Raw genomic sequence first — 15728 nt, forward strand, 5'->3', positions numbered from 1 at the left:
CTGACCCCAGCATCTTTTACAGACTTTTCCTCAGTATCACAACCAACAGCATAGACTGTCAATCAGAAAACCTGCATGCTGTTATTAAGTTTTTTGATGAATTCGGGCTAAAGGTTAACTTTCATTTTGGTCCCTCAAATGAAAGGTGGGGGTATTTTCCTCAGAAAAGAGTGAGAGACTTTTTACTTTGGCATCACTACACTTTTCATCCCATCAGTTACATTATCTCATATCTGAATATTTCTTTGGAGATTTACATTCAAATGACACATAAGATTGTATTTAAGCAACATTTGGGTCAGAATAGGTTGCAACCCATCAACAGATATGTAAGTGTAAAGAAGAAATATTAGAACCTAAAGATGTTTCTAAAAACCTTTTGCTGCCAAGTATTGAGTCTGTTTTTCAAAAACAAAACAAAAAGGTAAGTAATTTGGGATGAAATGCTCAGTAAAGTATCAATAGTAAGATAGAAAGTATCATGTTCTTGTTGATAGTAGCATGTGATCATTATTGCATTATGTGAATGCTGTAATCTCCTCAGTACAAATTCAGTATAGTCAGTATAAACAGCATTGCAAATTTTAAGCTACGCGAGATGAAGTTATATGGTCAGATTCATTAAAAATACAGTGTCGGATTGGTTCATCTTGAACCTTCATTATTTTAGGATGTTTTTCTTTCAGTGTTTCTTTCAGATTAAAGTATAATGTTAAGGTTGAACTGAATTCTGAATTAGTTTAATACAGAAAAACAAATGGCTGAAAACGCTACAATAGTCTCAGTAATATCCTGTAATACTGTGGGGTAAACTATGAGAAAAAGAGAATAGTTCTGTACTGGACAAAGTTAGTCTTTTCTGGAACTGTTGTTGCCCTTTTAGTTAAAACTGCTCTGGGCTCACCCAAATGTTGGAGCTATTTTGAGCCGCGGTGTAGGAATATTTTTCAGTCGTGTCACATTCATTTCAATCTGAGCTGCACTTTAGTCCACTGTATCTGTGTCACGTAGAGAAAAATTAAAACCCTGTAAAGCTTTGAGTTGTTTATTGGCATTTGCTGAGACTTTTCCTGCACTAAATTATTCCACCGATCATTTTGCTAAATAAAAAAAGCCATCTGAATAATTAACAAAACAGGACTGAAATATGAAGTGCGGAAAATCTTTAATCAGGAGGGTTTTTTGTTTGGTTGTTTTCTTTTTTCTGGAATTCAGAGTATTGATCACTGAAACATTTTCAGAAGCAATCTGAAAATGTAGTGTAACAAAGTGAAATCAAAGGTTGACTGTAGGGTGATTAGCCCTCACAGCAATAAGGTTCAAATCCAGTCTGGGACGTTTCTGAGTGTGCGTGGGTTCTGTCCGGGCAATCCAGCTTTGTTCCACAGTCCAAAAACAAGCATGTTAGATTAATTGATGATTCTGGATTAACCCCTGGAATTTCTCTCTGACTTTTGATTCATGGTTGGACAACATCAGACAACAGGAAGTGTGACAACATCACTTAAACCAAAAAGGCTTAATGATCTGTAAGACTGGATCCAAAGGGTGGCTACAGGCAACCTACTGGCCATCAGAGGACGGTGCATATATTTACAGAACTGAAGCAAATGGATGGATGGAATTTTTACATAAAACATTTGACAATTAAACTATATGAGCCATAATGTGAAGCAACAACAGTAAAAGAGAATTATTTTAGCAATCGTTGCAGAGTTGTTTGTTCACTTTAGGTTTGCATATAAAACCATACTATATGTGAATCTCATATTGTACTTGGGAGTCCTATTGCATAAGAATGTGAGTGACCAAAGACTACTTGGTTTGCAGTGATTTGGTTAGGAGAAAAAACATAACAGCAAGTCTTGAGTTTTGTGCTCTGTCAAACAATTTTATAGGTCTCAGCAGGTCACCTACAAAAATGAGTAAAACCAAAATTAAGTAGACCATTGTGGACAGTGAGCCTCATCTCCATCATCAAACATACATATAGCCGTACATAAAGATTTATAGTAGCTACAAACGGCAAAACCACAAATGTATTTATTTGTTTTGAAAGGCTGTTTCTCGTTTCGTATGGATTTATAGTAACAACATTTTACGAGGAAAAGTAATAAACTGTAACGCTTGCGATTATGTGTGCTCTGTGTCACTCTGTGGCAGGACTAATACTCCAGACACAAAATGAATCTAAAAACTATTAATTGCAATTAAAAAGTGGCGCTGGCGGTTAATACATGTGCGAATGTGTAAATATAAGCGTAGGTAAGCCTGCGAATTTGCTTGTCGTCTGTGCAGATGAACATAAATATCAGGATAATGTTTATCACTATTAATATTCTTTTTTGTTTATCGTTTGATCAAACCCTCACACCTAAAAATTTGTTTGTGGGAAAAAGTTGTTTTTAAAGTTGCTTCTTTTTTTAAAATATATTTATTTCTAAGAGGCTACTTCTATCATACCGGCGCACGCGCGCAGACACACACGCACTCACACGAGGACACACTGGCCATGTGACGTGAATGCCCCCTGTTCCTGTTACAGAAGGAGGGAGGCAGCAGTTGAATGTAAACCTTCACACTGATGGAGAGAAGCGGCCAACATCAGGAGTTGAGGGGAGTCAGTGAGCGCTGTTCTTTTCCAGTATGTGCAGGTTTTTTTGTTTTTCCTCGGGCGCGGATTATTACTCCGGGAAACCTCGGCCTCTAATGGGGAGCAGCTGCGTTAACTAGTGAACAGACTTCCATTAACTGTTTTTCTTTGCCGCCAGCCAGGTCACTGAGTGCGCACACACTGTGGGTTTATCCGCAGGAAGAGGGGAGGTAGGCTCCCTGTTTAGTGGCACTTTTTTCTCCTCTTCTAATAGAGAAACCGGATCACGTGAACAGGTGGCGTTATCTTTCGCTTAAAAGCCCCGAGGAAGTTAGAGAGGAGAGAAGAGGGTAAGGACTGCAAGAATTCAATTTCAGCTCAAAATTCAGCTGGATTTTGTTGAACTCAACTATCAACAACACCTTTACTATTACTATTATTACTATTACTACTACTACTACTACTATTACTACTATTATTATCATTACTATTACTCTGCAGTTTGTTAGATCTTTTCCGCTACTGTTTTGTGATGAAGCTGTAGATGAAGGGACAACGAGACACTTGACAAACTGCTTTGGTATGGCTGCCGGAGTGTTAACTGGCCCGGGCCAGGATGTGGTTTGCAGCCAGTGGGTACAACCACAAAACAGCAGCAGCTCCCAGGCTCAGGGTTGACTTGTCACAGACACTCCCTCATCAAATGACTCTGTCTTGACTCACACAGGAGTCACAAAGGTGCTGCAGGCAACAGCATGGGCAACTCCTCCAGGAAGGGAGGGGGAGAAGAAGAGGAGGAAGAGGGGGGGAAAGATGGCGAAGAGGCAGAATTTTCCGAGAAGGAGAAGGAAGTAGTGCAGGAAGTAGAGGAGGAACTTCCGCTTGGAGTGGAGGAGTTGCTGGAGAGTGGAGACCCCGTGTTGGACTTGAGCTACCGTAAATTTAAGCGTTTGCCTTCACGTGTTTGTGACCTGATGCATCTGGAGAAGCTTTATGTTTGTGGAAACAGCCTGCGCACCCTGCCCGACAGCATCTCCCAGCTGCAGGGTCTGCGGATACTTGCCCTCGACTTCAACAAAATAGAAGATGTTCCTCTGGCCGTCTGCGACCTCACTAACCTCACCCGCCTCTATTTGGGCAGCAACCGCCTAATGAGCTTTCCACCTGAGCTGAGCAACCTGCAGAATCTGCGGTGCTTGTGGATGGAGAGCAACTACTTCCAGAGATTCCCACGAGTGCTCTATGACTTACCCAACCTCAAGTCCCTGCAGATGGGGGACAACCGCCTGAAGACTCTGCCTCCTGACTTGTGGCGCATGGAGGCTCTGAGGGGATTGTGGCTCTACGGAAACCGCTTTGACACCTTCCCAAAAGTCCTTCTTCGAATGAAGTCCTTGGAGATCCTAGACCTGGACCGCAACAAGATATCAGAAATTCCCAGCCTGAAGCGTCTCAGAGCCCTGCGCCTTTTCTCCTATGACCACAACCCAGTCAAGGAACCTCCTATAGTAGGTGAAGACGCCGTCTTGGTTGGGGAGGGAGCTGCAGAGTTTTTGGAGATGCGTGAGGCCAGGAAGGAGAGACAACGAAAGGCAGCAGAGAAAGAGGCAGAAGAGCTGGCACTTGCAGGAGAGGAGCCGGTGATTCATGGCATCCTCAAGAACAGCAGCTCAAAGCAAGCACCAAATGAAGCTGCAGTGACCATAGAGGACACAGATGTTAAAGAGGAAGAGCTTCTGGTGAAGGAGGAAGAAGTGGAGGATGAAGTGGAGGAAGAGGAAGGAGGGTATGTGGAGCCTCCAATAAACGAGTATGGCGGGACTGAGCTCGAATATGACGAAGAGGCGGTCGAATATGAGACAGAGGAGCTGATATGTGAGGGAGAAGGGTTTGAGTTTGAGGGAGAGGAGCTAGAGTATGAGAGGGCTGAGATGGACTATGAGGATGTGGAGGAGTTGGATGACACAGGGAGACAAGATGAAGGGGCGTGAAAGGCCCCTCCAAGATCCAGATGATCTGCAGGACAAGCTGGACATGAATGACAGGAAATCCTGCAGATACAGTTGATGTTTTGGGACTTTTTTGTGTAGCTGTGCTGCTAATTTAAAACCTGTTGTTTGCTGTGAATATAAATGAGCCGGGCATTATGTGTCTAAAAATTAACAACATCTCACTCATCTCCATATGATCAGATCAGAGCTGGACTCAGGTAAAGAGAGAGTGTGTGTGTGTACAGTGTGTGTAGTTGTTTTACAATAAAACTACTTGCAGTGGGCATAGGAGACCAAGTTTCCCGTTATTAAATAATTACCCGTCTGATTATGTCAGTCACTTGTGGGAATTTATTTCTTAATTGTGAAGCGGTGAAACCACTAGCCACCGCTTGCTTCACTGACACAATTTAACATTTCTGTTACATCATCATCAGTGTCTGTTTTATGTGCTCGACAGTGCACCTCATCTTGGTTCATCACTATTTCTATAAACCGAGACTGTCTGTGCGTGCAAATGGACGTACTGGACTTGGATATACAAAACATTTATGACATGCTAAACAAACCCCCCCCCCCAACTCTTGTCAGTGTTGTGTAAGCATTCCTGTGAGTGTCAGTGCCCAGAACGAACGAGAGACGAGCGGGATTATTACAGCGATGAATAGCTGGGGTGCCTCACCATAAAAGGGAAGTCCATGGGGAGGGAACATGAAATAGACTTGACTCCCCCACCACCAATCAAAAGCCCCCCTGCAGGTCAGGTGAAGGCTCGGGTGACCTTTGTGTACTCCTTTTTGTCTGTGACTACACCTTTTCTATCTTTGTCTCTAGCATGGAGCAGGCCAGGCCCTTGTTCTCCTCTCATCTCTGCACTCATTATTCATGTGGGGCGCGCGTGTAATCCAATCCTCTTTCCCTCCACGTATCTTTTTCTCACATCTCATTGAAAGAGTGAAATATTTATCCCAACACTAAAATATTAATGCTTGCACTCATGAGGCAGAGCGTGTCAACTCGTGTGTCTACGCTCGGGAACAGACTCAGACTCACCACTCTAATTTTAGATTTGTTTCTACACGGAAAATCACACATAATACATATTATAAATGCAGGGCAGCAGTTGATAGATATTTTTACTACTGTTTAGCTGTTTTGGTAAATATTATACAGTTTTTTTGGTCGCTATCGAGAAAGGTAGAGTCCCCCAAGCTTTCCTCTCATTACATCCGAGAGAGGGCAAAAGGTTTTAACATCTAGCGTTTTATGTTTAAAATGATACAGAGTGCTATAACAGAGCTTAGTATGTCCTTTTGTTAATAGAAAAATCATCTTTATTCTTAATTAATATATAAAAAAAGCCTGATTAATATGTTAAATGAGAAATATAGTTTGAATCATGGAAATGTTTGTTTTAATGCCTGGATTGTGTGTGCAAAGACATCACTTTTGAGCAAAACTAAAAAATAACCAAACAAAACACATTTGGTTTCAACTTCTTGACTTGAACTTGAATTACTATTACATGTGTTAATTTACATCATGTAAGTGATGTTTCAGCTCTTGTTTGGTCACTTCCTTTACTTCTAATAATAACAAAGCTGTGTGTGCAGCTATGCTATGAGGCCAGCTGACTCACAGCATCATTGCTAACATGCTGATATTGAGAGGTAGCATTGTTTATAGCGTTAACTCGTCTTAGTCCAGCTTTTTGGATTGCTAACATTTCCTTTGCTCTAAACCAATTATAGCTAAAACTAACAAAATGTAGATTTTGGACAAAACAAAACTGATCTGATGAAAATCTTAAGGGGTCTCCAAAATCAGTCAAAATCATCCTCTGGGGAAACTTTATGTATAAAAACCTCCTGGCAGTTAATCAAATAGTTAATTCAGTCCAGAGTACATCACTGGAGAAACCAACAGACTGACATTGCCTGTCTTGCATCACTGTGGCTGACATACACACTCACTGGATCCTAATGTTTGCCAGTATCTCCCTTTTGCCTTCAGATCTGCCTTAATTATTTGTGGCATAGTTTTAACAAGGTACTGGAAACATTCATTTCAGATTGTGGTCCATATTAACATGACAGGATCACATTTGCTACAAATTTACAAATCTTCTAATCTAACAGATTCCAAAGGTGCTCTACTAGATTGAGATCTTCAACTATGGAGACTATTTGAAGACAGTGAATTCATTGTCGCGTTCAACAAACCAGTTCGAAATGTCAGCTTTGTGACATGGCACATGATATCCTGCTGGAAGCATCATCAGAAGATGGGAACACTGTGATCATAAAGGGATGGACATGGTCAGCAACAATACTCAGGTGGGAGGTGCTGTTTAAAGAATGCTCAACTGATACTTAGGGACCTAACATGAGCCAAGAAAATGTCTTTCCCACCATTACACCACCAGCCTGAACCACTGATACAAGGCAGGATGGATCCATGCTTCGGCTTTACCAGGTTTCTAATCTTCTATTGTCTAGTTTTGGTGAGCCAGCTTCTTGCTGCCATGTGACACACCGCACATTCGAAGATTCTCTTTTGCATATCTTGGTTGTAACGAGTGGTTATTTGAGTTAGTGTTGCATTTATAAGAGCTTGAAGCAGTCTAGCCATTCTTCTGATCTCTGGCATCAACAAGGCGTTTTTACCCAGACGAGCTGCATGTGATTGACTAACTAGATAAGCACATCTCTCCAACTGACTGCTCTCTGCCCAGCCTGGAGGTCACTGCAAACTCTCAGTACCTCAGCAGAGCTGGCAACATCATCAAGGACCACTCTCACCCCAGCAACCAACTGTTTGAACTATTACCGTCAGGCCGACGGTACAGGTCACATAAAACCAGGACAAACAGATTCAGGGATAGCTTCTTTCCCCTTATTTATTAGTAAATAAGCACAAAAACAATTGAACCTATTCCATACCGTCACTGTCATTATATTAATGCTGCTATTCATACTGTCATTATATTAATGCTGCTATCCTGTATATATTGTACATACTATTGTTTGAGTACTTACGATTGTTTTTTTTGTACTTTTTATATTTTACATTTATATTTATCATTGAAACTTGCACCAAGGGAGTGGCACTCCAATTTCGTTGTACTCTGTACAATGACAATAAAGGCTATTCTATTCTTTTCTAATGCAATTAAGTGTATATTATGGCTGTTAATGTCACATATCTTTCATAAATACTATGGTGACACCCCCAAAAAACCAACGTAGTTAAAAATCTCTTGTTTTGACACAAGAGTCATTATATTGATAATGCAGAATGGATTACACTGATAATGTAATGTCGTTTCTGAGAGTTGGCTCAGAGTAGGTGCACAGTATGTAGCTGCACAATAGTGCAATCTCAGCCTCCTACTCAGTTTAGGCTCTGCTGCTCATCCAGACTCTGCTGTGGGTGGCAGAACAGTTTGACACACCACAGACATCCTTGGAAATCAGTGCCTTACTCAGCCTGGCTGTAATTATTTTTCCCATTAGTTTACACTCCTCTCATTCTCTGTAGGTCAGTGACAGTAAGGTGGTCAAAGACAATGCATCATCTCGTTCTCTCCCTCTTTGGATTTCTACCATTCACACATCTGGCTGGCGAAGTTTCCACTCAAAAAAAAAAGCAATTCATATTTGTTGTATGCATTTAAACGATTTTACTAATAGAACATGCCAGACTGCAAACAAACACAAAAATTCAGTTTTTATTTGTGACAAAGCAGCAATGCAGGTATCATCACAGGTGTGAGAAGGTCTAGCCCCTGAGGATGTACCTGTAGAATAAAACTAGGTCATGTCAGTCAAAGGAAATCTGTATGATACGACTTCATGAGCATAACATACATACCTGTCCGTATCCCGAAGATTGTAGCCACTTTCCATTTTAGAGCTGACAATCCTGGGACAAGAGTTCGTTGATTTGAACTTTTCTGGACTTTTCCAGTTTCTGTCATCACGATGACAAAACCTGGAAAATAAGCAGGTAGCCAAATAGTGTAACACACTTTACAGTTATAGGGTGAAAAGTGACAATTTATTAAGTTAATTAACTTAATTACACTTACTTGCTTTTATAATGTGTGATGAAGTCTGAAGGATCAAGTGGTGCATCAGGAAAAGTTTGGTTTTTATGAGTGTTCAGAACATATCCTGTGGGTTCCTAAAAAATTTAAATGTTGTTGAACAATCCAGATAACGTGCCGATAAATAGAGTGAAAAACTATTGCATGAACATATTTAACCTTTTGTCCAATGATAGATGGCATCGGGGCCTCTGTTTTAGTCTGGGGCGATGACAGAAGAGAGACCTAGATGATTAGAGGCAGAAATAAATAATTAAATAAAAACAAAAAGCATTAATGTTGCGCTTTTACATCAAAGAAAAACTGTGAAGAAGTCAGCACTAACAGGGTGGGCCAAGGGAGCGATGTCACCTCGTGTGAATCCCGTTTCTCTGCAAGAACGGCTGCACAGGCCCGATTTCGCCTCAGTACCCTGAGACACAGAACAAACTTCAGAGTTATACATGAAAGATTCCCCTGCGCCCCCCCCTCCCCGAATGAATTCAGCTTTTTGTGTGGCTCAACCTGCAGCAGGGACAGTGGCATGAAGTCTGTTTTCATCACTGAGCTGGGAGTCTGATGAGGTTCACCCTGAATATCAACAGTTGACAGTTACAAGTAGATATACAGATAAGAACTCACAGATACACATACTGTAGCTGCCAGAGGACTTCAACTGTACTGGTCTTATTTATATGCATTAAAAAATTGAAAAGATTCAAATATCCCAGTTTCAGCATTTGGCATGCTGTCTATATACTTGATTACACAGTCACCAGCCACCTTGGACACACCTGTTCAACTGATGATTAACACAAGTACCTCAAACAACCAATCACGTGGGAGAAGCTCAGTGTAATTAGACATGTAGCCAAGCTTCAGAACGAGGGAAAGGGGTTATTTAAGCGACTTTGAATGTTGCATGATTTACCCACCTCACAACCATCTCTGGAGTTTATAGAGAATGGCCTAAAAAAGAAAACATTCAGTGAGAATGGCTAAACTGCTCTAAGATGAAAGGTGGGCAACAGTAACTCAAACAACCACTCCTTACAACTGTTCTGTTCTCAAATGGCCTCCTTCACAGGCATTAGATATCAATCCAGTAGGGCATCTTTGGGATGTCCAGTGAATAAATCTACAGCAACTGTGTGATACTATCACAACAATATGGACCAAAATCGGATGACTGTTTCCAACATTGTCTATTTGTCATGAGGACCTGAGGCCGCTCTGAGGCCTAAAGGGGTCCATCCCTGTACTAGTAAGATGCAACTAATGAAGTGGCCAATGAGTCTATACAAGCTTTTTATGATTTGCATTCTGTTTTTTGTTAAATTTTGCACAGTATCCCAACTTTTGGATATAGCATGTAGTTTAAAACAAATATAATCCCTTTGTAACCATGATGTAAAGTCAGGTTTTGGATACACAGGCAGCATTTTCACTTGGATCTCTTAATAAGAGGTTATTTAAAAAATGGAAGAATATAAAAATCTCAGCTAAGAATAGCTTCCAATACCTTTAAAAACCACTCACCATCAAGCTGGTGTTAACCTGAAGCTCTGCTGCCTTAGTGAAACCACTCCCTCCTTTAGGACCTACAGTCACATGGTTCTGAGAAACTGAAGCAACAATGTTAGCTTTTTCAAAATGAAACTGTGGCATTTTATCAAAGTTTTCCATTATTTGTAGTTATAAATGAACAGCTCAAGCTCACAAAGTTCTGCATTGTAGCCTTTAAATTACCTGCTGGCGTAGGACGATGAGGCACAAATGAACTTTGATATTCTGTCTGAGGAAACATTTAAGCAATAACAGAAAGTTTATGTATATAACATAATATTACACTTTCCATCATCTTGAAGAGGTGTGTTTAAGTGCTGTCAAACCGAGCTGTCATACCTTCTCCTCGACTGATGCGGTTTTCGGCTGAATCCTCAGCTGATGGAAGCCGCTGTTTCCAGGTTTGTTAACGATGTTTGTTGAAGACCCAGAACATCCAGAGCGGATGGGAGGCTGGTAGTGTCGTTTAGTTTGAGAGACGAAGCTGTCAGATAACAAGAGTCTGAAAAACAAAGGCAGAGCCGAGTCTGAGGTAACACTTCAGACAAACACGCTTCATTCTTGACAGTCTAGCTTTTTTTTCTTTTCTTTTTTTAATCTTTTATCGCATCAGGGAATCTAATTTACAGTGAAGCACCTTTAAAGTCCTTTGTTTACATCCTTTGAACCTCTCTGTCAGAGATTTTCACACACTTTCATACTTGCCTGTATAACCCAAGTGCATAGGTCTAATTTCATACATCAAGAACTGGTTTCCGAGGTTCCATTTAGCTCTTCCTGTGTAATTCATCTCCCATCACACTGTTTTTCTGCTTTCCAGCTCCCCTCGGTTACTGATATTTCAGATTTCATCTATAAGTCAAAACCTACTTGTCAGCTAGACCCCATTCCTACAGTTTTGGTTAAGGCATGTCTACCTTCTTTGCTTCCCCTCATGTCTGCTATCATCTGCTCTTCACTTACCACTGGAACTGTTCCTGCTTCCCTCAAAATTGCCATCATCACCCCAATATTGAAAAAAACTGGTCTAGATCCCAATAATTTTGAGAATTTTCAGCCTATTTCCAATATACCATTCCTTTCAAAAATTCTTGAGAAAATAGTTGCCACACAACTCCACTCACATTTAACTAATAATAATCTGCATGAACAGTTCCAGTCTGGTTTTCGCCCTTCCCATAGCACTGAAACAGTACTTATAAAAACAACCAAGGATCTTCTTATGGCAGCTGACTCCGGTTTACTTTCCATTCTTATTCTCCTCGATCTGAGTGCTGCTTTCGACACTATTTCTCACTCTGTACTTCTCAGTAGGCTAGCCTCCATCGGTCTCTCCCATACTCCACTAGCCTGGTTTAAATCATACCTGTCTGATGGGGCCCCTTCTTTTCATTATCTACCCTCTACTGCTTGGACAGATTTTCCGTAAATGCAATATCCATTTACACTGTTATGCCGATGACACCCAGCTTTATCTGTCCACTAAACCTGATTCTGCTCTTCCCCCATCCTCCCTTACCCTCTGTTTAGCTGAACTAAATTCATGGTTCTCTTCTAATTTTCTCAAACTCAATAGTAATAAGTCCAAGCTCCTCTTGGTAGGCGCTAAATCAACATTATCCAGAACCAACAGTTTCTCTGTTACTATCAATAACTCACCGGTCTTCATTTCTTCCTCTGTGAAAAGTTTGGGTGTCATCCTCGACAGTACTTTATCTTTCAATTCACGCATTAATAATGTTACTCGGTCTGCATATTTTCAATTGCGCAACATTAATCGTCTCCGTTCTTTTCTCACCCCACATGCCACTGCCATTCTTGTCCATAGCCTTGTTACTTCCCAGATCGATTATTTAAATTCACTTCTTTTTGGTCTTACTCAAAAATCCATCCACAAGCTCCAACGCGTCCAGAACTCTGCTGCCCGTATCATCACCAGGACCCCTTCTGTCCACCACATCACTCCTGCCCTGCAGCAGCTTCATTGGCTCCCGGTCAAATATCGCATCAATTTCAAAATACTCTTGTACACATTTATTAAGGCTATTCATCATCTCTCTCCTCCATATCTCTCTGATCTGGTTAAGATCACCGCCCCATCTCGTTGTCTCAGATCTTCTTCTTCCCTTTCACTCTCCGTCCCACCGTCTTGCAACCATGGGGAGCAGGGCTTTCAGCTGCTCTGCTCCACGACTCTGGAATTCCCTACCTCCCGATTTTTAGAAATATCTCTTCCTTCTCCCTCTAAGTCCCAACTCAACAGTGACCTTGAGTGTTTTGAAAGGCACTTTCAAATAAAATGTATTATTATTATCTTTATTACTTTCACATTTTGAAAGTAATAAAGTCCCTTTAAGCGTGGAAGCAGAGGCTTTGGAGAAAGATATCTGCAAGCATTCATCTAAATCCACAACGTGCCTGTAATCATTCTGGCTGACAAGATTTCACAGAGATGTGCAGCTTGACTGACATTTCTCAGATTCTTCTGTTAGCTTTTCTGCACATGCCAAAGTTGGACAAATATTAGCTCTACAGAGTCCCCCAGCCACCAGAGAGCTTTGCTCATCACTGAAGGAGAAGCACAGGTTTTGCTAATAACATTATCAGAAAATGATGAACCAAAGTAGCCATTATAAAAGATGAGCAGAGGGCGGGGGGAAAAGTGTCCTGACACTTACGCAAACTGAGGGTTGTCAATGTGGTCCAAACTAGGCCTGTAATATATAGCTGGTCTGTGGTTTGATGTAAAGCCTGTCTCACTGGGACGCCCGAGATAAGAAGTGAATTCCATCCTGTCTGAGTCTGAGACAGATATAGCAAAATTGTCTGTCAGAACCCAAATTTGAATGCAAATCAGTGCGATTTATGCTGAAACTCTGGAGAGTCTCACTCATCATCTTCACCATGAGATGCTGTGTAAGTAGTATTGTGGAGTTTGACAGCGTTGTTGGTCAGTTGCCCCTTCCTGCCAATTGCTCCAGTAGCCGGTATGACAATCCTCCCCTGTTCAGCCATCTGTGACTGCTGTAATGGAAACAGTCACTGACAACAGTGATGGATGGCAAAAAAAACAATCCTGTGGGCCTGCGGACACTGCTGTAACCACAAATAAAAGCAAGTGTTACATCTAAGTTTTTAGCTTCGGCAGCATCCAGTTAAATTTGGAGCTTGCTGAATAAATGAGAACAGAGTCAGAAGGAAATAATGCAATAAGTGCTGCCTTTGTCTACTGCTGTATGAGTGGAGAGAGAGCTGCGATCCTCCAGGAAAGTCCCAGCCATTTTTACTCACCCTGAATATAAATGATCCCAGAAAAAAAAACAAAAAAAAAAACCTAAACACAAAAGCACTGAAATCTGCCACTTAGTCCCAGGACGTACCTGCAACTCCAGGCTGTTTGTTCACCTCTCTGTCTTCGGCAGGTTTTGTAGGTAAACAGGTCTCTGTTGCTAGGAGATGCAGTATAACGGCAGAGCACTGCAGGTGAAAAGTGAAACAGTCTGCTCCAATTCATGCCTTTAATGTTTCAGCTGGGAATGTTGTCCTCCTTTTTGTTTCCTTTAAGATGTGTCAAAGAAAGTACTCCCTCTTTGAGGTCTAAGGTTTGAAGTATCACAACCTACAGTTTTAAAAAAAGTCTTTACCAGATTGTAAAATTATTTTAATACACAAATCAGATGAACAGCACTTGACACATAGCACGCGCACACACCAAAATATAGACGTAATAAGAAAAATCACATGCACACCATGATTTAATAGCACGGCCATTGCAACATGTTTCTTTTTCATTCATTGTGTTGTAGATGTGCTGCAATGCTTAGGCTCGTTGTCCTGTATTACTCATTTGGGCTTTATCTTTTAGACAGAAAGACTTAACTTTAGAACACTTTGGTAGTGAGAGGAGTTCATAATGGATCATCACCCCTACACCACTGTGCTTCACACTTGGTAGGTGTTTGGCTTTCACCAAACACGCCGCTGTACATTAGGGGTGGTGTGATCCCTGGCTGCTTCAGTCTTCATGCAAGTACAAAATGCTGAAGTTCCCCATCACAGTCACATGATACATTTATCACGGTGTGAATCAGAATCAGAAAGGGTTTTATTGCCAAATGTTGAGCAGGTTTACAACATTAGGAAATTCCTGCGGTACTTAGTGCAAAACATATTGTAAGAAAACACTTAAATAAAAATAAAATTAAGCAGATTAATATATACACGTGTGCAGGTGATGATCAGTGCAAAAATGGAACAGAATGCTTGTGTGAGTGAGGCAAGTTGTATAAAGCACTTTGAGAAGAGAAAAGTGGCATAGAAGAACCAAACATTTCCACTTAGGTCTCAGATTTCCAAACAACATTGTAGTTTGTTCAGATGCAGCTTCGCTGGCCTAAGCTGTGCTGCCATGTTCCTTTTAGAGAGTCCCATCTTCTGGCAAAATTTCCAAACAAGCCATACTTCATGTTCATGTTTTTTTTCTTCCTTCTCCAAACTGTATTGGCATGAGCTTTAAAATTTAGCATCCTAACTGACCTTGGGGTGAATTTGCTGGGCGGTCCACTCCTGGGAAGATGGCCAACAGTCTTGAATGTTTTCCACTTGTGAGTAATCTTTACAACCGTAGAATGATGGACTTTATATTGTTTGGCCTTATGACCCTTCCCATATGGGCAGCAGAAACTGCTATTCTAAGACAGCACAGACACCGTTCCTCCTTGAGATTGCATTAACACACACCTGACTGCGGCAGGCCAGTAAATTGCTAAGACTCCTGCTTTTATGCAGGGGTTCACTCTTGCTTATGATCACTCAATCAAGTGTGTTTGATTATCAGCACCTGGCTGCTGCTTACCCTCTCAATTCCTATAGAAGCAGTAAGGCTGCACTTAGTTTTGCACAAATCGCTTCTGCACTTTGGCTCAGTGTAATATGTCAGGTGTTGTTATGTATCTGACATTATACATATATATACCTCATTTTAAGACATGTTAAGAGTGAAATCGTTCGTGTTCATACAGATGATGTTTTTGCAGTAATATGTTCTGCACAATAGATAGTTACTAGAGTGGCTCCTGTGGCTTTCTTTTGTATTCATCAGACAGCCCCGTTGGTGTGACAGAGTCTGGATGTCTCAGTCATTCATCAGCACCATTTGCTTTATATTTAAACTTCTCTGATTGCATACTAACCAGTTTTCACACATTCTCGGCAGCAGCAGGCGGCGTTCAGGTGTTACAGCTGACTGGCAAAACTAATTTCTCATCCTATTAGTGTGTTTAATTTAGTCCTAAACACAAATGTGCGTGTGCATATTATATATAATTTCTGTTTTCCAACATTATTACTCCACGGTCTGTCTGTGTACCCACCCTTTGACCCAGCTGTTGCACATTCAGGCGACTGCTCACGCCAACTCAGTACTGTTAATAACCAGTGTTGGGACTAACGCGTTATTAAGTAACGCGTTACAGTAACTACGTTATTATTG

The 15728-nt window shown here is 41.1% G+C and overlaps 2 protein-coding genes across 5 annotated transcripts; one reads left to right on the plus strand and one right to left on the minus strand.

The window, feature by feature from the left end:
• The first annotated feature begins 3348 nt into the window (after positions 1–3348).
• lrrc10b (leucine rich repeat containing 10B) lies at positions 3349–4584 on the plus strand. Its single transcript, XM_005730164.1, has one exon. The coding sequence runs from the start codon at positions 3349–3351 to the stop codon at positions 4582–4584; it is 1236 nt and encodes a 411-aa protein (XP_005730221.1).
• Positions 4585–8256: 3672 nt separating this feature from the next.
• On the minus strand, positions 8257–13649 carry saxo4 (stabilizer of axonemal microtubules 4). 4 transcript variants are annotated; one of them, XM_013910055.1, is made up of 12 exons: positions 13618–13649; positions 13141–13261; positions 12916–13039; positions 10577–10739; positions 10421–10466; positions 10211–10296; positions 9197–9262; positions 9018–9104; positions 8852–8917; positions 8675–8769; positions 8458–8577; positions 8257–8396 (listed from the first exon to the last, which is right to left on the minus strand). In XM_013910055.1, exons 2-12 carry the CDS (start codon positions 13250–13252, stop codon positions 8315–8317), a joined length of 1047 nt encoding a protein of 348 aa, XP_013765509.1. In that variant the 5' UTR covers positions 13253–13261; positions 13618–13649; the 3' UTR covers positions 8257–8314. The 4 variants fall into 4 exon arrangements, with proteins under 4 accessions (XP_013765509.1, XP_013765508.1, XP_013765507.1 ...); XM_013910054.1 differs by having other exon boundaries at positions 13141–13330; positions 13618–13648; XM_013910053.1 differs by having other exon boundaries at positions 13141–13330; positions 13529–13641.
• Positions 13650–15728: the final 2079 nt, after the last annotated feature.

The sequence above is a fragment of the Pundamilia nyererei genome, unplaced genomic scaffold, assembly GCF_000239375.1.
Source record: "Pundamilia nyererei isolate P.nyererei 1_Seehausen unplaced genomic scaffold, PunNye1.0 scaffold00035, whole genome shotgun sequence".
Taxonomy (NCBI): Eukaryota; Metazoa; Chordata; class Actinopteri; order Cichliformes; family Cichlidae; genus Pundamilia; species Pundamilia nyererei.